The sequence below is a fragment of the Pinus tabuliformis genome, chromosome 4_2, assembly GCF_031772625.1.
Source record: "Pinus tabuliformis cultivar Carrire ecotype Pingquan chromosome 4_2, CPIR1, whole genome shotgun sequence".
Lineage (NCBI taxonomy): Eukaryota > Viridiplantae > Streptophyta > Pinopsida > Pinales > Pinaceae > Pinus > Pinus tabuliformis.
Window position 1 is genome coordinate 986,143,563 of NC_142304.1, and position 25,634 is coordinate 986,169,196.

At 38.3% G+C, this 25,634-nt stretch overlaps 1 protein-coding gene across 8 annotated transcripts in view; it reads right to left on the bottom strand.

The window, feature by feature from the left end:
• The window catches only part of LOC149172979 (mRNA export factor GLE1-like), a 298,012-nt gene that overhangs the window by 178,399 nt on the left and 93,979 nt on the right, over window positions 1-25,634 (bottom strand). For 4 of the 8 annotated variants that reach the window (XM_089427858.1, XM_089427857.1, XM_089427855.1 and 1 more), the window contains one exon: window positions 24,357-24,427. The exons of 1 other annotated variant lie outside the window; for it this stretch is intronic. In XM_089427858.1, the coding sequence (XP_089283984.1) occupies window positions 24,357-24,427 (71 nt within the window). The remainder of the gene's footprint in view (window positions 1-24,356; window positions 24,428-25,634) is intronic. 3 more of the 8 variants (XM_089427862.1, XM_089427861.1, XM_089427856.1) reach the window with 1 other exon arrangement.

The following is a 25,634-nucleotide window of genomic DNA, read 5'->3' on the forward strand; positions in this document are numbered from 1 at the left end:
ATTAACTGATCCATTCTTTCTTCTTGTTCTTTAACCTTATGGGTTGATTCACGCTTGTCTTCATCCCTCAATTTTAAGAAGGCTTGCCAACAATAATCAAAATCCCTTTTTTCTTGGTTTTGCATTCCTTGCAACATTTTCTCAATGTTATCTTTTTAATATCACTTTCTAATTCCTCTTGAGTTTCAACTATCTTATTTTGCCCTTCTCCTAACTCTGCATGTTTCTTTTCAACATTGTCGAGGCGGCGTCGTACCTTATCGAGTTCTTCATATTTTTCTGTGTCGACTTCATCATTATTCCCCATTTGATTTTTCTTTTTCTTGGCAGAACCAATTCTATTTATTTACTTATTTAATATTATTTTTATATAATTTAAAGTATATAATATAATTATATGATTGTAAAACTATATAATATAATTGTATAATGAATAACATAATAATTTTTGTAAACTATTACATAGTTTAAATATGTAATGTAAAATGAGTGGTTCATATGTGGTGTTCTTCTTCTATGGATACAGTCTGATCTTTCTAGTTATGTGTTTATTATTCTATTGGAGATAAATCTATCGTTATTTACATAAGCTTTCATAGATCTGCTAGTGTACTAGTATTTGGGTTAGAGAAGTATTCTAGATTGGGATGTTTTAGTAAACTTTGGTTAAATTTCAAGAACTTCCTCTTCGTTGTTTCATTTAACCCCTATGGATCTAATAATTTACCTTGAAGTTGTGTAGAAATCTTTTGAATCAGATTTCAAGCGTGGGTATGTTTTCAGTTGAACTAACCCACTCTTGAGAATAGAAGTGGAAGAATCTACATACTGATTTCCAAAGTCTTATCATTGGATTTGTTGTGATGGGGTTTCCTTCCCCTTGGCTTGTAATAAAATCTATTTCAAATTATTTTCCTCAAATTTGTGTGCTTCTATTGAACAAATCTGATAAAATAATACATTTTATTGGCTAATCAAAGTGATGAGTTATACTCCTACTGTTTGATTTAGTTCTTGTAAATCAGTTGTATATAGTTTTGTGTTTTTCTCTTGTTGTCATCCACTAATCCTTGGGATTTGTTTTGCAGAAATATAACAGCTTATCTAAGGGGTTTCTCTCTCACAAATTTTTGGCAGGGAAACTATCTTCAATTTTTTTGCAGGCTGGCAATTGTTTATTGGAGCAAGAAAACTCTCCTTCTGTAACCTTTTGGAGGCCTCATTTCCATCCTGGCCGTGAGCCCTTGAGGACTGTTCTTTCTCCCTATCCGTGAGCATAAAAGGCTACTGTCATTCTCTGTCAAAACAGTGAGAAAATTGTTGTCTCTCTGCATCAAAAACAGTGAGCAAGGAGATGTATCCTCTCTCTCTAGGGCACCTTTCTTCATGCTAAGTGGCTGCCCATTTTGAATAAATTCACTCTGAAAATTTGAGAGTTGTATCGAGGAGTTCCTTGTCCCTCATTGCCATAAGATTGCAAAAGTATCCTCACAGTTTTCTTAAAAAGGGTTTCTCTATTTCAAAAGTTCCATATTATTGTAAATCCCTCCTGAAGGATTTAAACCCTATCAAAAGGGTTTTTTCCTTTGTAACATCTAATAATAAAAATCTAATTTCTTGAGGGAGCTTGGGAATTTCCCATGGTATCCCACCTCCTTATTTAAAAGGAGGATCCCCTTGTAGTGACTAACTCGTTAATTAGTTTAGATCTAATTTCTTAATTTCTCTTTTTCCTTATTGCATCCACCTTCCAATTACCATTGTGGTTCTAATTAGCTATTTAATTTAGTTGCAATTTCATGCAAATTTCATAGTTTTCATTTACATTGTAACATTTACTTACCTCAAGATTCATGCTCAAACTGATTCAATTCATGTACAAGTTGTTTCATTTGGAAAGTTTAATTTGAGCAAATCTCTAAACTTGGATCAAATTTGCAAGTTTCATTTAGTTGGTTACTTCATTTACTTGCAATCTAGTTTTAACAATTTCATTTGCTTATATTTACTTGCGCTTTGTAATGCATCTCTCACTTGGTTCATTGTCATAACATATCATATTGTAAGTGAAAATACATGTTGTAGAGCACTTTCAAAGTCCAGCCACTTGAGTTATTTTTTGAACTTGTGATCTAATTTTCTTTCATGAGTTTTGTTTCATTGAGAAGTTATTACATGTTTCATTCATTATTGTCTCAACTCAATTGTGCTTCAAGTAACTTTTAATCACAAATAGATTGCTATCTCATTTCTTTGAAACATCTTGTTATCACCATATCTCTTTTGAAACATTGCATTAACATTTTGACATTTCATTTGCATATTAATTTGACTTGCACTTCCAAAATCTACCTCCAAGCATAAGCTTGGTTGAATAGAAACTTTAGGATAAGTCTCCTTAACTTTCTTTCACTTGAGTACAAAGTAAGGTTAAAACACGTGACTTCGCAGCTCTCTTGTGGCCCAGTGCTTGTAGGAATGAAAGCACGTGGATTGCAAGTAGGCTAGGAAGGGAATCGTTAACGACGGACTTGCACCTCCTCAACCTATCTTTCCTGCAACTCACCCCAATCTTTACTAAGTTTTAAGAAATTGAAGGGAGATTTTTCATCATAGTTTAGGCATTTAAACAAAATCAACCAAATATTTGCATTTCAGATAGTTTAAAATTTGCATTCATTTATCTAAACATCATCTCATTTGGCACATTGTTGATTTGTGAGTATTACATCTTGCTACAAATTACATTGTACCTGTTGATTTTTGGTCGCATCGGATGTGCTCTAGCCATGAAAATTGGTGGAGAGGCTAAGGCACATGAGATCTCCAAGACCTAGAAATCGTTTGGAGAAATTCCACTCGGATGAAGAGATATTAAAATAATTAATATTTTTAATGAGACCCTAAGTCTAAACTTAGAAAAAATAAAATATTAAAATGTATTAATATAATATGGGTGAGAAAGTTCTACATAACGAGGATCAAGCCAGATCTAATCTTAGTCGTTGATTAGGGACTTAAACTCGGTCGTTGAATCATCAACAGGAAAATTATAAGAGGAGGCTTGAGGGTCAATTGGAAATACACCAAGTTGCTCAATCAATTCGATTTTCTGGGGCAGGCTTTGCTGAGAAATTGAGTTAGTGATCTGTTGCAGCAAGGGGCAATTCAACAAGAGGCCAAGAATACATATCAGAGAGGCAAAGAAAGTGCCAAAGAGACAGCGCAGAGCCTAGGAAGGCTGACACAGACACTGAAGAGGCCAGCGAAGAGGACGCAGAGGGCCAAGAGGTTGACGCAGAAGCCACAGAAACCGATGCAGGGAGCGCAGAGAGCTGCAAAGCTAACACTGAGTTGAAGAGGTTGCTTTGAGGTGATTTCGTGGGTCAGACTAGGAGCTAATCACCTGACGCAAAGTCGTAGGAGGGTGACGCAGTTCCAGAAGATAGCTTGGAGCAGCTTTCGCTGTCCAGCTAAGGAACAATAGAAGTCGTTGTGGGGCCAATCATCCGATTGTTGATTAGCCAGAATATCTGTCTCCGGAGAAAGGTACTTCTGCTAAGGATAATCTCTAAAGGGTGAGCCATTTTTGGCACCCTAGTTGTATTCAGAAAAGTGCATAATAATAAAACCCTCATATCTACTACACTGGTTTTCCCGCATTGGGTTTTTCCAAGGACGATTGTCCAAAAATAAGGGTGTCCTTTCTGTTGTCTCAATGTATTTCATTTGTTGATCTGTATATTTGTGAACGTTGCTATCGTGTTTATTTCGATGTTTATATGATTAAATAACTTGTTATTCTAAAGAACAAGTAGGAAATAATAAACCAGAAATAGCAGTACGGATTTCTGATGTGTTAGATTCAGAAATTTTCACATGGTATTAGAAGGATTGCAAATCATAGGAGGACTGAAGAAACTGGCAAAAGAAATCTGAAAAAATTGCAGCAGAAGCAGTTGTCCCAAGAGACATCGTTATTCCAGAGCTAAAGCAGCAAGAGAAGAGGTGATGCATTGCTTAGAGGGTGACACAAAAGCTCACGCAGAGCCTGCGTCAACATTTCGAGCTAAGGGAAGGGCCAGCACAGAGGCAAAGAGAGGCAGGAGAAGATCATGCAAAGCCACGTCATCTTACTCAGCCAGGTAGGATTGACACAATTGGCTGAAGGAGCAAATTTCAGCCTTCGTCGTGATTAAGCAGAGCCTGAAGGGCTAAGATTCTTCAGTTGTCAGGGCTAAGGGAGTTGTGTAGATTGTGATTTGAGGAGTTGGTGGGACCGTGGGATGTTGGTTCTGTCAGTACAAAACAATGTTTAAGGAGACAAAACCAAAGTAGAGGGAAGCATTACCTCGACGGATTTCTAGCGAAGAAATCCAGATCCGAGTTGCAAGAAAAATGGAAAGCAAAATTATGGTAACCAAGAAGCATACCACTCACAACTATAAAGATGGAAGTGTTGTTGCCCCTAGTCTTCCACAACCTATAAGGTTGACACCATAACAATTGGAAGAAAAAAGAGCAAAAGGGCTTTGTTACAGTTGTGATCAATGTTGCACGAAGCGGGAGCGAAGCGGAAGCGTTTTTTGGAAGCGGGGACGCCGAAGCGTCATTTTCCAAAAATCTAGGAAGCGAAGCGTCCGCGGAAGCGTCTGCTACATATATATATATATATATATATATATATATTATATTTTTTTGCATTTATACTCAAAACAAACATCCCAAATACCAAATTAATTGTAGAAGACATGAAAACATGCATATTTTTGCATAAATCAAGATAGATATAACATCCATTGTACATTAATGATCTAGAATCTAGATTCTTCTCCTCTTGTCTAGCCTTTGCCTCTACCTCGATTGTCTAGGGATATTAGTCAACATTGCCCAATTTTGATCAAACTACCTAATTCAAGACTTAAAATATGGTAGAAAAAGCTTAACATGTTTGATCGATGATTTTGACTTGATTGAAAGGTAATTTTTTGCTAAGGGCGTGCCGCGTGACAAAGGAGTTCAACAATTAACACCACCAACACCAGGGTACATATAGGGCTTGGTGCTCTTGATTAAATGCTAATCGCATACCTTCATACTTGATATAATCTAATGAAATGCCACAATCCCATTGATCCTGAATACCTGAAAACTGTTAAGTCTGCTGAATTTTGAATAGGATATGAAATTCTATTTTCTCCATATGAAGTCCAATGAGGCTGGAACCACTCTCAAACATTCTGAGTCATTTCATGGTAATGTTAAAAATTTAAGTAAAAGGATGAAAATGAAAAATAAAGGAGAATGTCACTTTTACTTTAAGAATTTAACATTACCATGAGGGAGCATCTGCTATATTTATATTTTTTTTTGCTTTCATTTGTCACCCTAACCCAAGGTGGACCCACCCCCAACAAGCAAACTCACCTAAAATTTTAAAAAAAAATTGAAAAAAAAAAACGATTTTCTAAATGCTTTTCCGGAAGCTTTTCTGGAAGCGTACGGAAGCGTCTGGGAAGCGCCTGGGAAGCGCCTGGGAAGCGTCGTACGAAGCGTCGTACGAAGCGCGCTTCGGTGCTTCGGAAGCGCCAGTGCTTCCAAATTTCCAGGAACCGTCTAAAAATTTCGGAAGCGCGCTTCCGGCCAAGCTTCCTAGGCGCTTCCGTACGGGACGCGCTTCAGGGCTTGGAACCGGGGGGGCACTTCGTGCAACACTGGTTGTGATAGCAAATACACAAAAGGTCATAAGTGTGCTGAGAATAAATTATTCGACATAGATTGCGAAGAGGAAGAAGAAAAGGAGCAAGAAAGGTCAAAAGAAGAGGATATACTCCAGGAACAAAGCCTAGATAAAGAAGAAATGAATCCAACCATATCTTGTAATGCATTGGCAGGAATTGCCACTCCTCAAACCATCAAGATAGAAGGACAAATCAAGAAGAAAAAGGTGTTGATTGATTTAGGAAGTACCCACAATTTTATTCACTGTAAGGTAGCAAAAGAATTGAATTGCTTCTTATATCCAGCACCAGAGTGTCAAGTGATGGTTGCAAATGGAGGAACAATAAATTGCTCTGGAAAGTGCCATAATATCAAGCTATTGATGGGAGAATATGTATTGACTAGCCCAATGCTTTCCATTCCAATGGGAGGTGCTGATGTTGTACTAGGAGTCCAATGGCTACAATCCTTGGGTACAATAGCTTTTAGTTTTCAAGAACTTTTCATGAAATTTTCTGTGGAAGGAAAGGAAGTTGAATTAAGGGGTATTGCAGGGAAACCGGGAAAGATAATCAGCGCCACGGTATGACAAAGCTTCTAAAAAAGGAACAAAGGGGTGTAATTGCACAATTATGTTCGCTAGATGTTTCCACATTGCAATCATCTATTTCTCTAGATCTCCAAAAAGTCTTGGACAATCATTCCAACGTATTTGAGACTCCCAAAGGTCTCCCACCTATTCGTGATCATGATCATGCTATTCATCTGATTCCAAGAACTGTTCCTCCAAACATCAGGCCATACAGATATCCCTATGCCCAAAAGAGTGAAATTGAACGAATGGTTGCAGAAATGCTAGAGGCTAGTATAATTCAACCGAGTCAAAGTTCTTTCTCTGCTCCAGTAATATTAGTGCACAAGAAGGATGGATCATGGCGCATGTGTCCGGATTATAGGGAGATCAACAAGCTCACTATTAAAGATAAGTTTCCCATTCCCGTCATTGGTGAATTACTGGATGAATTGCATGGATCAATTTACTTCACCAAGTTGGATCTTCGTTCAGGATATCATCAAATCATAATGATAAAAGAATGTTCAATGAATTAATTCACATGGAGCAAACAGCTCAATGATGATACAAAGATATTTACAAGAATAGAAACATCAGGTTTCTATGTAGAATATCGAACAAACAGTTTCATCTAAGAAACTGCTAAAAGAATAAGAATAGAAACATCTAAAAGACTGAGCATTACTAAATAGAGATATAGAGATATATTCTAATACCCTCCCTTAATGCTCAATCTATTTACAACACCAATAGACGAAATTTTACAAATTTATCAGGACCAAGAGGCTTGGTAAAGATATCGGCGGGCTGCTCTGTGGTGGGAACATAGTGCAACTGAACTGAGCAGTCTTCAACCAACTGTCGAATGTAGTGGCAGTGAGTTTCCACATGCTTTGTTCGTTCATGAAAGACAGGATTCTTGGCAAGTTTGAGCACTCCCTGATTATCACAAAACAAAGAAGTAGGCCCTGTCTGAAAAACATGCATATCTGCAAGCATACGACGAAGCCAAACTGCCTCACAGGCTGCCTTAACTGCTCCCCGATACTCTGCTTCTGTTGAGGAGAGAGCCACAACCTGTTGCTTCTTACTAGTCCAAGTAACAGCTCCAGATCCTAGACTAAACACATACCCAGCTGTAGATTTACGGTCATCAACCGAACCGGCCCAGTCAGAGTCAGTGTAGCCACTGAGAGTAGAAGTGGAGCTGTGAGTATATAAGAGGCCATAATCAGAAGTACCACGCACATATCGTAGCACCCGCTTTGCTGCTATCCAATGATCAGCTTTAGGAGCTGACATAAAGCGAGAAATGTAGCTTACTGCAAAACTGATGTCAGGTCTGGTAGCAGTAAGATAGATGAGACTGCCCACTAATTGCCTGAATAAAGTTTCATCCACAAGAGGAGAGGATGACTGTACTGAAAGTTTGAGCCCGGGTTCCATAGGTGTCGTGGCCGGTTTGCAATCCTGCATTCTGAACCTTTCCACAAGATTTTTGGCATACTTGGACTGAGAAAGAAAGATCTGATTTTCAGTCTGCCATACTTCAACCCCCAGACAGTAATGAAGAAGTCCCAAGTCTGTCATCTCAAAAGTTCTGCATAGATCTTGTTTGATCCCATGGATCAAATGTGCAGAGCTACCAGTAATGATAAGATCATCCACATAGACAACTACAAACAAGATATCATCATCAGTATGCTTGATATACAGGTTTGCATCAGATGGACTCCTCTGAAAACCTTGATTTGTCAGATACTGATCAATTTTTATGTACCAAGCCCGAGGAGCTTGTTTCAATCCATAGATGGCTTTAACTAACCGACACACTTTCTGTTCTTGACCAGCAACCTTGAATCCTGGAGGCTGCGTCATGTAGACTTCTTCTTGGAGATCACCATTTAGGAAAGCACTTTTTACATCCATCTGATGAACTTTCCAATTGAACTGAGCTGCTAGGGCAAGCACAAGCCTGATAGTACTCATCTTGGCTGTAGGAGCAAAAGTCTCCTCATAGTCGATGCCTTCCTGCTGTGAAAATCCTCGAGCCACAAGCCGAGCTTTATACTTGTCTAAGGTTCCATCAGCTTTGTATTTGACTTTATACACCCATTTGCAGCCTATGGGTTTTTTGTCTGCGGGAAGATCAGAGAGAGCCCATGTGTGATTCTTCTGAAGACTCTGAAATTCTGCTTCCATAGCCTGTTCCCACTCAGATATACCCTTAGCTTCTGAATATGTTTGAGGCTCAAAAGTACTGTGAAGGTTAGCCATAAGAGCAAAATTGACTGTAGACTGTTGTCTGTTCTTATGCCTAGAAGTTCTACCTTCAAGGAGCTCATTGTCCCGGAGATCACCTATGGTTTTAGCCCACCATTTTGGCCGAAGAGAAGAAGAACCAATATCAGGATTAGAGGGACCAATATCAGGAGGAAGAGAAGCAGGCTCAAGAGCAATAGGGATAGCAAGAGGGGGATTAGCTTCTGGAGGAAGCTCAGATAGAGTAGTATCAAATCTTGATGCTACATCATCCCTCCCATCAGATGGACTGACTGGAAGAAGAACACTGTGAGGCGGATCCTCAGAACGCTGCTCAGAAGAAGACTGAAAGAATCCTCTGTCTTCATCAAATACTACATCTCGACTGAAGCTAAGTCGACCAGTGGCTATATCTATCAGCCTATAAGCCTTGTGAAGATCACTGTATCCTGTCATCATGAGTTTCTGACTTTTGGAATCCAACTTAGATCGCTTAGCAGATGGAATCCAAACATATGCAACTGAGCCAAAAACTTTGAGATGACTGATCTTAGGCTTACGACCAGACCACACTTCTTCAGGAGTCTTCCCTTTAACAGCCTGAGTAGGAGATCGGTTAAGAAGGTAAACAGCAGTAAATACTGCTTCAGCCCAGAATTTGTTTGGAACACTCCGGTGTTGTAACATGGAACGAGCCATTTCAACAACCGTGCGATTGCGACGCTCGACAACACTGTTCTGCTGGGGAGTGTAAGGTGTGGTGAATTGACGTTTGATGCCATGAATATCACAGAAGTTGGCAAAAGCTGAGGAACAAAATTCCCCCCCATTGTCGGTCCTAAGGGTCATGATATTACAACCAGATTCGTTTTCAACTAAAGTTTTAAACTTCTGAAAGGTACTAAGAGCATCAGATTTATTTTTTAAAAAATACACCCACATCTTTCGACTGAATTCATCTACAATAAGTAAAAAGTATTTGCAAGCAGTTATAGAAGCTGTATTCATAGGCCCACAAATATCAGCATGAAGTAACTGAAGTACCTGGGATGCGCGCCAAGATTCTCCATTTTTGAATGATGACCGATGTTGCTTTCCCGCTTGACAGGCGCTGCATACCCCCAACTGCTGAGTCTGAATATCAGGTAATCCTGACACAAGTCCCTCCCGAGAGAGCTGAGAGAGATACTGCATATTGAGATGCCCATATCGCTGATGCCATAGAGTACTGATGGGAGAGACACGAGCTGCTAGTGCCACTTCTGGAAAGTCACCAGTGTCAAGTAGCCTGTATAGACCATGGTCCTCGAGGCCAGTAGCAACTGTCAGACTGGTCTCCCTGTCAATGATGGAGCACTTGTGTGCACTGAACATAACATCAAGCTGAGGAGAATTCCTCATAATCTGACTGACAGAGAGCAGATTAATCTCCATACCAGGAACATAGTATACATTTAGAAATATGAGCGTGTGTCCACCAGACTGAATTTGAACTGTACCCCTGCCAGCAACAGTGTACTTTTCACCTCCACCAAATACAACTGAATCACTGAAAGGTGAAAAGTCAATAAACCAGTCACGCGTGTGAGAGAAGTGGCGTGATGCACCAGAATCAATGTACCATGCAGAGGAAGGTACATGTTCTGAAGACCTTTTAGCCATAAAGGCGTAAAAGGCAGAATCTGTCTGCTCGGAATGTTCTGCAACATTCGCTGTCTGATGTGACCCTCCCTGTTTCTTTTGTTCAGCAGCAATCCTCTGCCTGCAGTCTTTCTTCATGTGACCGAACTTGTGACAGTAATTACACTGTACACTTTTCTTCCTGTTAGGATCAAAAGACTGAGATGATCCTCTCTGCTGAAAAGACTGAGAGGACTGATATTTTGCAGCAAATGCATTTTCCAAGGGCACTGATGAAGTACCACTACCAAACCGCTGTTTCCACCTATCTTGCTGCAGAAGTTTGGTACATAAATCTGAAAACTTCAGATCAACATTTGTGGTTGTAATGTTGAGTGTTTCAATGAAGTGTTCATAAGATTTTGGTAGACTCTTCAGGGTAATGACTACCATATCTTCTTCCTCCATGGTCCGACCAATGGCGTCGAGCTGATCTCGAATGTCTTTAATTTTGTTGAGATGTTCCTGTAAAGACATATGTTCATCCATCATGATGGAGAACAACTGATTTTTTACAAAAAAAGCTCTGCTTTTATCAGATGTCTCATGCAATTCTTTCAACTGTTCCCAGATTTCAGCAGCTGTCTTGCCAGAAGGGATCTGTGGTAACTGATCATCAGCTACAGAGAGCTTGAGAAGCATAACAGCCTCTCGATTTCGATCATCAAATTTATCTTGATCGGTCCCGGCTGTACCTGGACGAAGCTCTTTGCCCAAAATGAGTTGATCAAGACGCCTGTACTCAAAAATGGTCAGCAGTCTTTGTTTCCAAATGTTATAGTTGCTGCCATTAAACCGTTGATTTCCTTCTAACATCAGATTGGTAAGTGTGGCCATTTTCTCAAAGAGAATACAAAAGTATGACACACAAGAACAATGTAGCTGACTGCTTATGCTGGTGAAAATTTAAAGAACGGACTTTCAGCTGTCTAAAACAATAGTAGTATTGCTAATACAATTCTGAGAATACAGTTTGCCACAAGAAAATGCCGGTCTACCATAAGAGTATACTGATGCAATAAACAGATGTCACAGGTCTGAGTTTGTAATGAAGACTGTCAGGATCACACAAAAAAAAATTTCCGCTGATTGGTAACCCACTGCCGGCAATCAGAACCATACATACAGCAAATACAAAATTTGAAATACGGACCCACATATGCTGTCTCAGTTTCACATTTATACTGCTGGTAAATACCACGGATATATTGGCCCACAAAACAAATACGCAGATCTGAAACAAATACGATCTATGCTTCCGGCAAACACCACAGATGTATTGGCCCACGTGAGCTTCACGTCACGTCTCAGGTATATACGTCTCAGGTATATACGAGTTTGAAATACGTGTCACGTCTCAGGTATATACGTCTCACGTCTCAGGTATATACGTCTCAGGAATGAACCACGGTTTTCAAGTATCCACGGGTCTGCAGTATATATTAACCACCTGCGAGATTTGTATCCACGGATTTTTTGAAATATATATATAACAGGTTTCAACTGTATCCACGGAATGAACCACAGTTTGCAAATATATATTCGCGGGTCGGCAGAATATATCCACGGGTTTCAAAAAAAATATATATTAGCCACGGGTTTCAAATATCAAGACGCCTGTAGTGATATCCTCCTCTTATCTCATAGCATAGCGGATATCAAAAAATAGGGTGCATTTCCATCTACGGGATTTTGACAGAGTTGAAAAAACCACGGGATTTTGACAGAGTTGAAATAAAAACCACAATTTTGAAACCACGATTTTGCCTGCAGATCAAATTTTCAAACCACGACTCTGACTTTCAAGAATGAGTTTTGAGGGAAAACACCTGGATCACGATTGCTGAGGAATTCCACGTTGTGGTCGAGTAGCCGCCAGGCGAAGACGAAGATGGCCGGATTCACAATTCTAAGCAAAACTGGTCAGCCAAAAAAAATTCCGCTCCCATGAAAACAGTCACCGCACCAAAGTTATTTTCTTAATAAAAAGATCATGCAAGGGAAGAATCCATTTCTGTATCGAGATGGACGACTGTAAGCTTTTATCACAGCGAGCAAAGCCGAGGCTAAGACTCAGTGAAGGCTGCCTGGCTTACAGAGGGCTCGACCTTAGAAAGGACTCAAGAGATTACGATGCAGATAGAATTACTGTTTCAAGAAGAATCTCTTAACCTTGCTCTGATACCATAAAAGAATGTTCAATGAATTAATTCACATGGAGCAAACAGCTCAATGATAATACAAAGATATTTACAAGAATAGAAACATCAGGTTTCTATGTAGAATATCGAACAAACAGTTTCATCTAAGAAACTGCTAAAAGAATAAGAATAGAAACATCTAAAAGACTGAGCATTACTAAATAGAGATATAGAGATATATTCTAATAAATGAAGACTGAAGACATTCTGAAAACAGCATTTAGAACTCATGAGGGTCATTATGAATTTTTGGTCATGCCTTTTACCAATGCACCTTCAACATTTCAAGGTTTGATGAATTCCATTTTCAAACCATTCCTTAGAAAATCTGTGTTAGTATTTTTTGATGATATACTAATCTACAGCAAGTCTTGGAAGGATCATGTTGAACATGTTGATAGGGTGCTACAACTATTGGAGGAGAAACAATTACATGCAAAAAGATCCAAATGTTTCTTTGGAGTACAAGAGGTGGAATATCTGGGTCATATTGTATCTCATGAAGGAGTTAAGGTAGACCCTAGCAAAATTAAAGCCATTACGGAATGGAAAATCCCCACATCCATAAAGCATCTACGAGGATTTCTTGGGTTGACAGGGTATTATCGCAAGTTTATTAAGAATTATGGGAGAATAGCAGCACCCCTAACAACATTATTGAAGAAAGATGCATTTTCATGGACTCTAGAAGCAACAAAGGCCTTCGAACATCTTAAAGAGGCAATGTGCCAAGCACCGATCTTAGCTACACCAGACTTCACAAAAACCTTTATTGTGGAATGTGATGCTTCAGGAAATGGAATTGGTGTTGTTTTAATGCAAGATGAAAGACCCATTGCTTTTTAAAGTCATCCAATAGAGGGAAAGTTTTTACACAAAGCTATTTATGAGAAGGAAATGTTGGCAATACTCCATGCACTTAAGAAATGGCGACCTTAGCTAATGGGAAGACACTTCAAGGTAAAAACGAATCATGATAGCCTTAAATAATTTTTAGAACAAAGATTATCCTCTGAAGAGCAACAAAAGTGGGTCACAAAGATGTTGGGTTATGACTTTGAAATCATCTACAAAAAAGGGAAGCAAAATGTGGTGGCAGATGCACTCTCAAGAAAGGATGAGGATATGGAAGCATTGTTGTGCGCCATTTCTATTATCCAACCAGATTGGATAAACGAAGCAAGAGAGGAATGGAAGAATGACAAAGAAGTGTGGGCACTTATTCGAAAGTTACAACAAGATTCCAGTACGTCTGATACATTTAGCTGGCAAAATGATTCTTTATGGTACAAAGATAGCTTATACCTCTGTAAGAATTCCCAACTAAAACAAAAGATTCTTATGGAATTGCACACTTCTCCCTTAGGAGGGCACTCAAGATTTTTAAAAACTTACCACAGGGTTAAGAAGGAATTTTTTTGGGATGGCCTTAAATCGGATATTCAAAAATTTGTGGCGGAATGTTTGGTTTGCCAACAAAATAAAGTTGAAACAATTAAGACACCGGTTCTATTACAACCTTTATCCATTCCAAGCCAACGTTGGGAGGAGGTTTCAATGGATTTTATCACAGGTTTACCCAAGTCTGAGGGAAAGAGTGTCATCATGGTGGTAGTTGACAGACTTACCAAGTATGCACACTTTTGTGCATTATCACATCCATTTAAAGCCAGTACAGTTTCTACTGCATTTATGGAAACAATTCAAAAGCTACATGGAAACCCAAAGATTATTGTAAGTGACAGAGATCCCATTTTCACTGGAAATTTTTGGACAAAATTATTTTCTTGTCTTGGTACTCAGTTAGCTCATAGCTCATCTTATCATCCTCAATCTGATGGGCAAACTGAGATAGTAAACAAATGTTTGGAAGGATATCTTTGTTGCTTTGTATCTGATAAACAGACACAATGGGTCAAATGGTTGCCTCTGGCTGAATGGTGGTATAACACTTCCTTCCATACAGCAACAAAAATGACCCCATTTATGGCACTTTATGGATATCAGCCACCATCCATCACATCATATTTAAGAGAAAATTCTAAGGTTCAAGCAGTGGAACATCACATCGAACATCAACAACAAGTCCTCCAACTCTTAAAGGATAACCTCGTGTTGGCACAGAATAGAATGAAACAACAGGCAGATCAACATCGCAGCGAAAGAAGTTTTGATGTAGGTGATTGGGTATTCCTACAGCTACAACCATATAAGCAAATGTCCCTCAAGCAAGCTAAGAAGGATAATAAATTATCACCAAAGTATTATGGTCCGTACAAGGTGTTGCAAAAGATTGGTACTATGGCAAACAAATTGGAGCTTCCTGCAGCTTCTCGATTGCACCCAGTTTTCCATGTTTCATGTTTAAAGAAGGTTATAGGCGACAAGCTCCCAGTTCAAACAATATTGCCAGAACTTGACGAGGAAGGAAAAATTATATTGGAACCGGAAGCAGTCACAGAAACAATAACTCGACAGCTACGAAATCGATCAATTTCAGAGTATCTTATCAAGTGGAAGAACCTATCCGCTGAAGATTCCACATGGGAGGATGAGAATTTTATACAGAAGCATCCAGAACTACTCAAGTGTTGAGGACAACACTTTTTTTGAAGGAGAGGGGCATGTTGGGTCCCTATAATACTAGTGATTACCCCATTACTATCGTAGTTGCATCCCTTATTAATATTGTTGTGCCCCTATTATCCCCATATTGTTATTACTGTGCCCCATAGAATCCCTCTATTGTTATTTTTGTGGCTTTATATTATTATTGTTAAGTCGGCTGGGTTATATTGTGACTCCTTAGACTCCTATATATAGAAAGGAGGTTTTGTCATTTGAATCATCCAAGAATTGTTCATTTATGTAATGTAAAGGAGGTTGCCCCCTCGAAGAGGCTGAATTCTAAGGCGTTGATCTATATTTTCTATCTTTTCTTGAGCTGGTTTCATAACACACAGAAAAGGTTGCAGCAGCATAGTGGCAGCAGAGGGAGCACGGGTTAGCAGCAGAGGCAACTTCAGCATCACGAGGCTTCTAGACTAACCAGAATGTCGGTGGTTGGGAGAAGTCAGTTACTTACTTCCCGGTAACTGAGTTGCAATACAGCAGTTAGCAGTGGCAATGCTATGGGCAGCATGGGCAGCATATTGAGAAGGAGTTGTAGTACATATGTAGCAGTGGGAGTGGCAATGTCATGGGCAACAATACAAGAAGCATCGGTGCAGGAGATGTGAGGCAGCAGGCCAAGCATTAGCACAAGTACCGATGTTGAAGATCAGTGTGATGCTTCTATGGTGAGGCATTACTAGAGCGCATTCCTTGTTAAGAGAAAGTGTTGATTTTTGGTAGCATCTGATGTGCTCTAGCCATGAAAATTGGTGTAAAGGCTAAGGCACATGAGATCTCCACGACCCAGAATTCGTTTGGAGAAATTCCACCCGGATGAAGAGATATTAAAATAATTAATATTTTTAATGAGACCCTAAGTCTAAACTTAGGAAAATTAAAATATTAATGTGTATTAATATAATATGGGTGAGAAAGTTCTAAATAATGAGGAACAAGTCAAATCTAATCTTAGTCGCTGATTAGGGACTTAGTCTCGGTCATTGAATCGTCAACAGGAAAAGTATAAGAGGAGGCTTGAAGGTCATTTGGAAATACACCACACTGATTAGTCAATACGATTTTCTGGGGCAAGGTTTTCTGATAAATCGAGTTAGTGATCTGTTGCAGCGAGGGGCAGTTCGGCAGGAGGCCGAGAATACACATTAGCGAGGCAGAGAAAGTACCAAAGAGACAACGCAGAGCCTAGGAAGGCTGACGCAGAGGCAGCAAAGGCTGACACAGAGGCAACAAAGGCTGACGCAAAGGCGGCAAGGGTTGACGCAGAGACTGAAGAGGCCCGCACAGAGGACGCAGAGGGCCAAGAGGCTAACGCAGGTAGTGCAAAGCACTGCAGAGCTGACGCTAAGTTGAAGAGGCTATACTGAGGTGATTTCATGGGCCAGACTGGGAGTTTATCAACTAACGCAGAGCCATAGGAGGGTGATGCAATCCCTGAGGGCGATGCAGTTCCAAAAGATAGCTTGGAGCAGCTTTCGTTGTCCAACTAAGGAACAATAGAAGTTGTTGTGGGGCCAATCATTTGGTTGTTGATTAGTCGGAATATCTTTCTCCAGAGAAAGGTACTTCTATCGAGGATAATTTCTGAAGGGTGAGCCATTCTAGCACCCTAGTTGTATTTAGAAAACTGCATAATAATAAAACCCTCATATCTGCTTCATTGGTTTTCCCGCATTGGGTTTTTTCGGGGACAATTGTGAAAAAATAACAATGTCCCTTGTGTTGTCTCAGTTTAGTTTAGTTGTTGATCTGTATATTTATGAAGGCTGCTATTGTGTTTATTTCGATGTTCATATAATTAAATAACTTGCTAATGTAAAGAACAAGTAGGAGATAATAAACCAGAAATAACAGTAGGGATTTATGATGTGTTAGATTAAGAAATTTTCGCAGTACCTATCTTGTACTTGCTATTTAACTTACTTGCTCATTGTCCTTTGATATTGTCGCATTTCATTTGAGTATCTCTTTGAATTACAACTACAAGTTCCATTCATCTTGCAAGGTCTATTTTGTTGCTTACATTTCAATTTATGCTATCATCTTGTACTAACACTCGTATTACAGCATTGTTATCCTTGTAACTTGAAGTGTTATTTCCGTTTCGCAAGTATATAATTTTTACTTGAGCATTGTTTATAAGGCATTGGTTCCTCACTTTTACTATTGTTGAATGCCATATTGATCTTGATCAAATTTGTATTTTACATTGCTCATAAACTCTTATACTTGGTAATTTTAAATCAAGTTGCATTGAGAAGTGATTGTCTTGTCCTTAGTCTCCTAGAACTTGTTGTTTTTAACAAATCTTTCATTTAGAAACTTTCCTTAGGGTCCACCCCTCTTGGCTTTAGCTAGGAGAGAGCCTAGACAAAGAGAGTTGGGATTAGGTGATAGCCCCTTCTTTGAGCTTTGCCACGAAGGCCACACCCAATGGGGTTGAGGATTTTTCCCATGTTGTAGCATTTTTTGGTTTTGATAAGTTAGAATAAATTAGACAAAAAAAGAAAATATATTTACAAAATGTTAAGATAAGATGTGGACAAAAAGAATATTGAATAAAAAATGTTAGGAAAATATTTTGATAAATATGTCCATATCAAAGAAAATGTTAAGGTACATGCCCTAAAAAATGAAGGCAAAAATAAAATGTTAGGTTAGACAGAAAAGAAAAAGAAATCAACTCTAAAAGTGTTGCAAATCTAAATGCCACTACTTTGTTCTAAATTCAGTTTGAAAATAATAAGTTGTGTGTAGTTTGTTTAGATGTCGCACTAGGTTATTTTATCCAATTATACAGTTGCATCATAATTGGACTTGTTTTAAATAAATCCTCATAAGTAGAAAATAGATTGGCTCAACAGTTTAATCTGAGCCAATGGAAGGAATAATATATAGAGATAGATTGTTCATAAAAAAAAAATATTGGGTTGGTAGTTTAAATGCAGTCTGAAGTTTAGGGATAAAAGGGTAGGTAGAAATGTGAAAGTTTGAGATGTTGAAATGGTTATTTCCTAAAGATCAAAACATTAGGAAACATATTGATGACAGGAGTTCGAATAACCAAAGTTTTTACCTTATGTTATTTCATTCATATGTTATCACTCCATTCGTTAAATCACCCAGACCCACAGCCGTCGCGTCTGCCTATCATATCGCGACCCCACCGTTCATTCCCCACTCACACGTTAAACTCCCTCCACCTCACCTCTCATCCCGTGCACTCCTCAGCAATCATACGGCGCACACTCCCTGTTGGCCCTCATTCGTCGTCCGAAGTGTATCGGCGGGGGGAAAAATGGGCAGCCTTTAATACCACCTACATAAACCACAAAAATTACCTTTTAGTCTTTCGGGACTAGAAATCCCAAAACCACAAACCACTCTGTCTTACCCCCGAACGCGGTATCCTTCATAGCCGTTTACCACCGCCCCACATCACGTTTCACTTCATATCTCCCGTCCAATCATCTGCCGCCTATCCGTTGCCCATTCATTTCCGCTCCCGCGCATTTATAACCAAATGTATGTTAATTAACCTGTTGGATAATTAATGCATTTTCAAACGTTCGGTGCCACCCTCCCACTCCATTTTTCTCTTTATAAACATTGTGTCATGCATTTCAAAGGTTACACAGTTAACTTATGCGACCAAGATTATTATTCAAGCCCGCCTGCTCATACAGCTCAGCCACTTGTCCTGTTCGCAAGCACATCTTCCAGGTTCACTTGTCAGTTCCCTGTCTCCACTCTGGTAACTCCTTTTACCATTTTGTCATTTACAGTCCACAGTTTCTTCTGAAAAAATGCCTCCCAAGGGAAAAACAATTGCAGAAGTTTCAAATCCTCTAATTCACCCACAGGTTGATTTCCACCATACTCCATTAGTTGACAAGGATTGCAAAATCACTGAGACTTTTTCTCAATTTGATTTATTTCAAATTTATTGCTAGTGGGAAGAGCAGCGAATTGACCAGAGTGATGAAATTGGGCCCTGGGAATCCCAATTACCCCACTATATTTTTCCACAAATACACAGACCTCCAGAGTTTGTCATAAAATGCCATGAATCTTATGATCCCAGCTAGAGAGCAATTATCTCACCTACTGGAGAAATCCTCTGTCACATTAACGTCGATTCAATTGAGAAAATGTTGCAGGCCCCTGCCACTACACCAACTCATCCTTTTTCTCATGAAAAACTGATAGAAGCTTGTAACAAATTGGACTTTACCAAGAGATCCTAGACCCTGGAACTGTTTTTAGCAATTTGTAGTCCTCTACCAAAGAGAAATCGTCGTTATGATTCATCAATGTTTCTTAATAGAACCAAACATATTACTACTATCATGTCCTATTTGCTTGGTTATCACTCTGATCAGTCTGTCGATGAAGCCACCCTTGGTTTCTTATCCATGTTTTCTTCTGATTCTAAGCCTACTGTTATTTATGATTTTAGTCATTTCATAGCTGAAACCATACATGAGCAGTTTGTCAAATTTAACACTGAAGAAGTATTCAAGTATGCTTCAGTACTTGTGTATCTTTTTATGTATTTCCAAGGAGACAAATTCCCATTTCCTTTACAGAAACTTGATGAAGAAAGACAACAACAGCGAGTGATAATCTGGACTTCAATGGGGATGAAGGAGAAAGAAGAATTCACATACAAGCAGTTCATAGAACTATTTATTCATCCAACCCTCAGCCTTATGAGCAACACTCCATTACCAAGGATCAGTGAGGAGATTTTCAAAGAACTTCAGTTCATAGATCAAGCTGCAACAAGAGATTGGTATTGCTACCAAAACTACACAGAAATCAAGGTTTTTGGCTGTGAGCTTCCACCCTACAAACTGCCAAAGTACCTCCCTGTTAGAATCTTTGCACTGGAGTACTTGAGGCAAAGATTGAATGCAGATGAAGTACATTTTGTAGCTGCCAAAAAGAAATCACAATTTAAGCTTAAAGCTCAAGTTGGTCCCTTCATTTGTAATACCAGGGCAGCAGGGAGGAAGCTGATAAGCTGTTAAAAGAAATGAAATTTGCTCTCAGTTTCTCTTGGTCATATGACCCATTGGGAGTCATCTCCAAACTCAGGGTGGAAAATAAGTTCACACCATATCATCATACAGCTAGGCCTAAGAGAGAACAGTTCAAGAATCAGTTGGAATGGACAGATAATACCCTCCAAGAGGCTGAGGAACAGGCACTCTCCACATCAAATATGCAAACTCCCATTGCACAAGAAAAGATTGCCAAGAGAGGGAGGGAAGAACAACCTTCACCTACAACGAAGGCAACAAGCCAAGTCCTCAAAGTTTTTCACAAGAAAAAGAAATAAAAGGTCTCTATGAATATTGATTCACAGTCTAGTGAATAGTCTATACAATCTCCAACTCAATCTACCACTTTTTATGAACAGCAGATAGTCCAAATAGAATAAAGAGGAAGACATATTCCATGTCTTTAGTGAAATCAAAAGAAAGAATGACGAATTGAAGTTAAATACTTACACCCAATTCTGGAAGCATTCTTCCAGCTCTCAAAGCATTCTTCCAACTCTCAAGCCAGGCTTCTTTCAGTGTTTGACTCTAAGAAGGGGAAGATGCAAATGGCTTTCTTGCAAGCCCAAGTTCCTCAGCCCAAGACTACAACACAATACCAAAAACACACTTCTTTTGAGTTTAATGTCAAGGATGTGCATCCAATTGATCAAATTGAGATGCACAAACAAACTGGACAGATGATTGCTTCAACCTTGACAAACACTGCTATGAGTTTGTCAAAAATGCAGGTTACATTGGCCAACATTCAGTCACAATTAAAGTTGGAGAAGGTCTCCTCGTTAGCAAAGGATACCAAGATTCAATCCTTGGAAAACCTAGTGCTAAGGATGGGATATGATCCCTCAAACATAAATGTTGCAGAGGAGCTCATTAAGAAAAATAACACTGAGGTTGCAGCATTAAAGAAACAACTGAAACTACCAGCATCTGAGGATCCAATGGCCAAAGAAATCGAGGAGATAGAGACTCAAAAGTCAAATATGATGAAGCTCATCATAGAACAGAATTTGCAAATAAAACAAATGGAGGAGCAGATGGAGAAATTGGTTAAGGAGAAGGAGGAAGCTATCAAGAACATTCAAACTTCAATGGATGTAGTCTCTCTTGCAGCAGTTCCCATCACCAGAGTTTCTACTTCAGCCACTACATCAACAACAGGTACAGCAGAAGGAGTTGAACAACTTACTGAAGTTGTTCAAAACCTGTCTATCCAGACAGGAGAAATCAATAAACTAAAGGATGAACTCAAAGAATTATGGCTTATGAAGTCTATATCAGATAGTTCACATACAACTGAAACAAACAGACTCAAAGGCCAAGTGGAAATGTTGCAGAGAGAACTCACAGATTCCTTCATAGGAAACAAGTTGGGTTTAGCAAAAGAAATTTTGTGGGAAGAAATCATAGAAGCAATCAAGGAGATTTGGCCCTCCATTAAGATAATATTCAATCAGAAAGATCTCTTGGAAAAATCTCAAGAAGCAGTGGAAACCATAACTAGGTAGCTGGAGGATATGCCAGAGACTGCCTCTGATATAATCAAATTTCTAAATTCCAAGGATGACTATGAGCTTGAGGAATTAAGAATAAACGACAGAACTACAACGATATTAGAGGTAAAGAAGATTATCACTAAGAAAAATCTCACCCTTCAGCTATAAGAAAAGTGCAGCAATGTTAACAACATAGTTCAGAGATTTTTCAACAAGATTGAACCTTTGGTCAGCAAGAGTTTACCTTCTATGATGGTTATTAATGATAAATTAATGTCAATTGAGGATTATGTCATAAAGTTAACAGAGTTGGGCACCCATGCAGCTTCAGTTTCCAATATCAAAGGATCAGCGACACCAGCTCTCATAGTAAAAGCACTCAGGGATTCTTTCTTCATCCTGGATGAAATCAAGCATATATTTTTGGTGAAACCCACTTTTACTAAATATATTGAGATGGATGAAATCTACAGGAGGGTAACAAAGATTTCTATCCCAGATAAGAAACATTGGGAAGAATTAATAGATTTACTTGATTAAGGATAATTGAATAGCATTCAGTTTTTGAGGGAACAGTCAGCCAACTTCAACCATTTTTCAACTTTTTCAGTAATAGTCATCAAACCGCGCAGCACCAAAATAGTGCCAGATCATTAGACAATTCTATTTTTTTATTGTTAATAATCTATTTTTGTAAAAGCAGTTCTGGATATTTTTCGTCCTATTGTTGTATAAATAACTCCCTTCACGGGTTATTAATGGTTGCACCCTTGAAGAATCATTTCTAGACATCTGATGTAATAAATCTTTCTGGATCATTAATACGAAGCAAAGGATTATGAATTTTGTTTTACACAGTTTGTGTTTCCTGTAAGTTTTTCCAGTGTCATTCGTTATGTTTTTTCTTCATATACTTGTGTCTTGCAAAGATAACTAGGTAGGAATAATTGTATTTCAATCTATTCCTATAAGCTTCTGAACTGATAATCTATAAAGAGAATGAATTAATGGATTGTTTGTTTAATTAATTCCCTCAAAATCAATAAATCATCAACATCTTTTGTAAGCTCATGTGTATTTTCTCAAACCTTTAAACATAGTTTAAAGGTTTTCATACTTATGATTATTTAGCTTTCAATTTGAAAATGGTTGTAATCATATTACTTTTATGTTTCTGCTCATCATCATAAAAGCTATTTCATTGTGTAAATATTTATAGCAGCCCTCTGCTAAGATATTGATACTATTCAAGAGGTTAGGTACATTAGTTCTATATTTGTTTCATCCACTGGTCTCCCAAATTAAAACAAAACCCACAAAACAATTATCTTAGAAGCTCTGGCATAATAATTGACCATCATTATCTCAGAGATACAACATCCCACATTAACTTAGGTTTGCAAGTCGGACGGAAAAAATGCCCATATTCATGAGTCATGACATCCATAACATTGGACTTTGGACATTTCTTTATCCCCTTGAGATTTGTTACTAGCATTTTTGTTTTAAGATCCAAATTTCTTCTTTCCAAACTTCCCCCTTGATTCAGCTACAAAAGCTTGAGAATCTTCATTGTGACGTTTAGTATTGCTTTTAGCCTTCAGTCTTGATTCCTCTAAAGTGAAAGCAGCCCATAACTCTTCAAAAGTAGGAATCTCCTTTCTAGCATAAATGCCCCCAGCAAAATGAAAATCTACACCTTCAAATTGTCAACCTCTATGGAGAGGATTGTCTCAAATAGACACAAACATACAAAAAAGCTTTGAATTAGAATGAAGAAATGAGTTGTTGATCCTACCTTTGTTATTTTTTCGCCTCTCCTATATATTCCTATCTCATCAGTCGTTTTGATTATTATAGCTTCTCTTGTCCCTAACAATGGGTGGAGTGTCCACTTGAAAGTTGAAACGTTAAACATTTCAAAACTATGACAATTTACTTCCAATTTACTTACAAATAAGACTCTATGCTCTACTGCTTGAAGAAATGGATATCGTGCTAGGTGCAGAATGGCTGATGCTTCTGGGAAGTTATACCAAAAACATTGAAAACAATTCATGGAGTTTAATTGGCAAGGTCCACACTTATATGTTGTTGAAGGTTCCACTCTCAAGAAGAATGAATTACAGTTAACAAAAGGGGCAAGAAACACAATCAAACATACAACAACGGAACCAAGAGACAAATATCATCAAGAAGCATAAAATCTTTCATGTTAAATAATCAGGTCAAGGCTTCAGACTAAGATGCAAACAATACAAAACAAACCTTACCAGCACTAAAACACAAAGAAACTCAAAACCTTGAAAATAGATAAACTTCATTCCACCACAAAAACGTGCTCAATTAGAGAGAATTTTATTTGCTATGCTTTGAGGACAGCAATGTTCTAGAATCTAAACATAATAATAATAAATTGATTGTTTAATGAAAAGTCAAAAGGTACATAACCCTTCACCTCATGACCAATCAACGCTATAAATAGATCATCACGAGGTTCATTGTAATATCATCATTCTTATAATTTAACAATCAATATGTATTATCTATCTACTGATATATCTATACTCAACTATAAACAAGACCTGTTTATAACAGTGCACATCTCCTTTTTGCTCTCTCCATAACCATCTGAACTCTATAACCATACATAAATTTTCTAAGAATTATCATAAAGTGACGTAAACCAACGCATTTTTTATAAAATAAGAGATTATTTATTTACCTTACTTGTTCTTGAGTTCCAGTTATTTGCCTTATTCGTACACCAATCTGCCTTTCACAATTTTTCAATTCCTGCTCATATATGTTTAGCCATAATATCAGCATAGCATTTAACTTCAATGAAAGCAAATTGTACAAGATCCACCATCCAACAAGAAGGTAAATTCAATGTCAACCACAGAATATATTGGTTAACCAATGTCATTTGATAGGAGCTAGGTAGACTATAATGAATAACAGGGTTTATGTCACGCTTAAAGCTTGTATTTAATAAGGAGAAATGCTAGAAATTCGCATCTCATGTAGAACATTTAGACTCAACAATCTACACAAGTTGAGACTTTGAAGTTACGGATAGTAAATCAAGACAATTTCTTATGTATATGATATAACAAAAAAGACACCATATAATGATTCAAAGGTTCATGGAACAACCGGAATGTTCAAGAGGCTACCCTCTTATAAAGGAAGGATTTCCAAAATTGGGAAGATAAAAGTAACTCTCTATAAAATACTGACATTTGAGCCTCTTAGTTGAGGTCACATAAAAATCCCACGTACACAACCACTATAGTTTTATACTTGCAAGAGTCAAGATTTGCAACACATGTAATGACATTCCATATGGGTGAGATTTCTTGGTCATTGTTACCACTTGAAAATGCATGTCGAAATCCACATTTTCATGGGCATGATAGACAATTTTCTATCTCCCCGCATGATAGAAAATTTTCAGAACTTGGTAACAATTGTAGGTTGCAGGATGAAACTTAGAGACTGTGTACTTTGTTCTATTTTTCTTGAGCACTTTTCATCATTTAAGGAAGAACAAAAATGTAGGAGCATGGTTGGCTTGATGAAGGCTTTTTCATAAGCACATTTCACCAGGAGATTCCATTTGGGCACACTTGACACCTATTTGGAGACATGGTTATATGGCTTACATTATATTTTGTTGCCTCAATAATGAGGAGCCTTGCTCCTTGTTTGAACCTAGGGAATCAAACCATGTGGATGGAGGAAGTGAACATGAATTAATCCCTAGAAGATGAACATCCTACTTCAAGAGGTGTCCAAGGATGTATGGCAAGTAAGGGACAAACATAGCTAGAGGAGAAAATAAACTACCTTATTTGAGGTCTAAAGCATGACATGTGGCAAGAAAGGAAGCAAAAGGAGAAATGCCCCTCTTATAAAGCTGCTATGTGGTGCTAGAAGCATCTATAAGGCTAAAAGAGGTTCCTTGGGGGCATTATACATCATTCAAGACATATTCCAC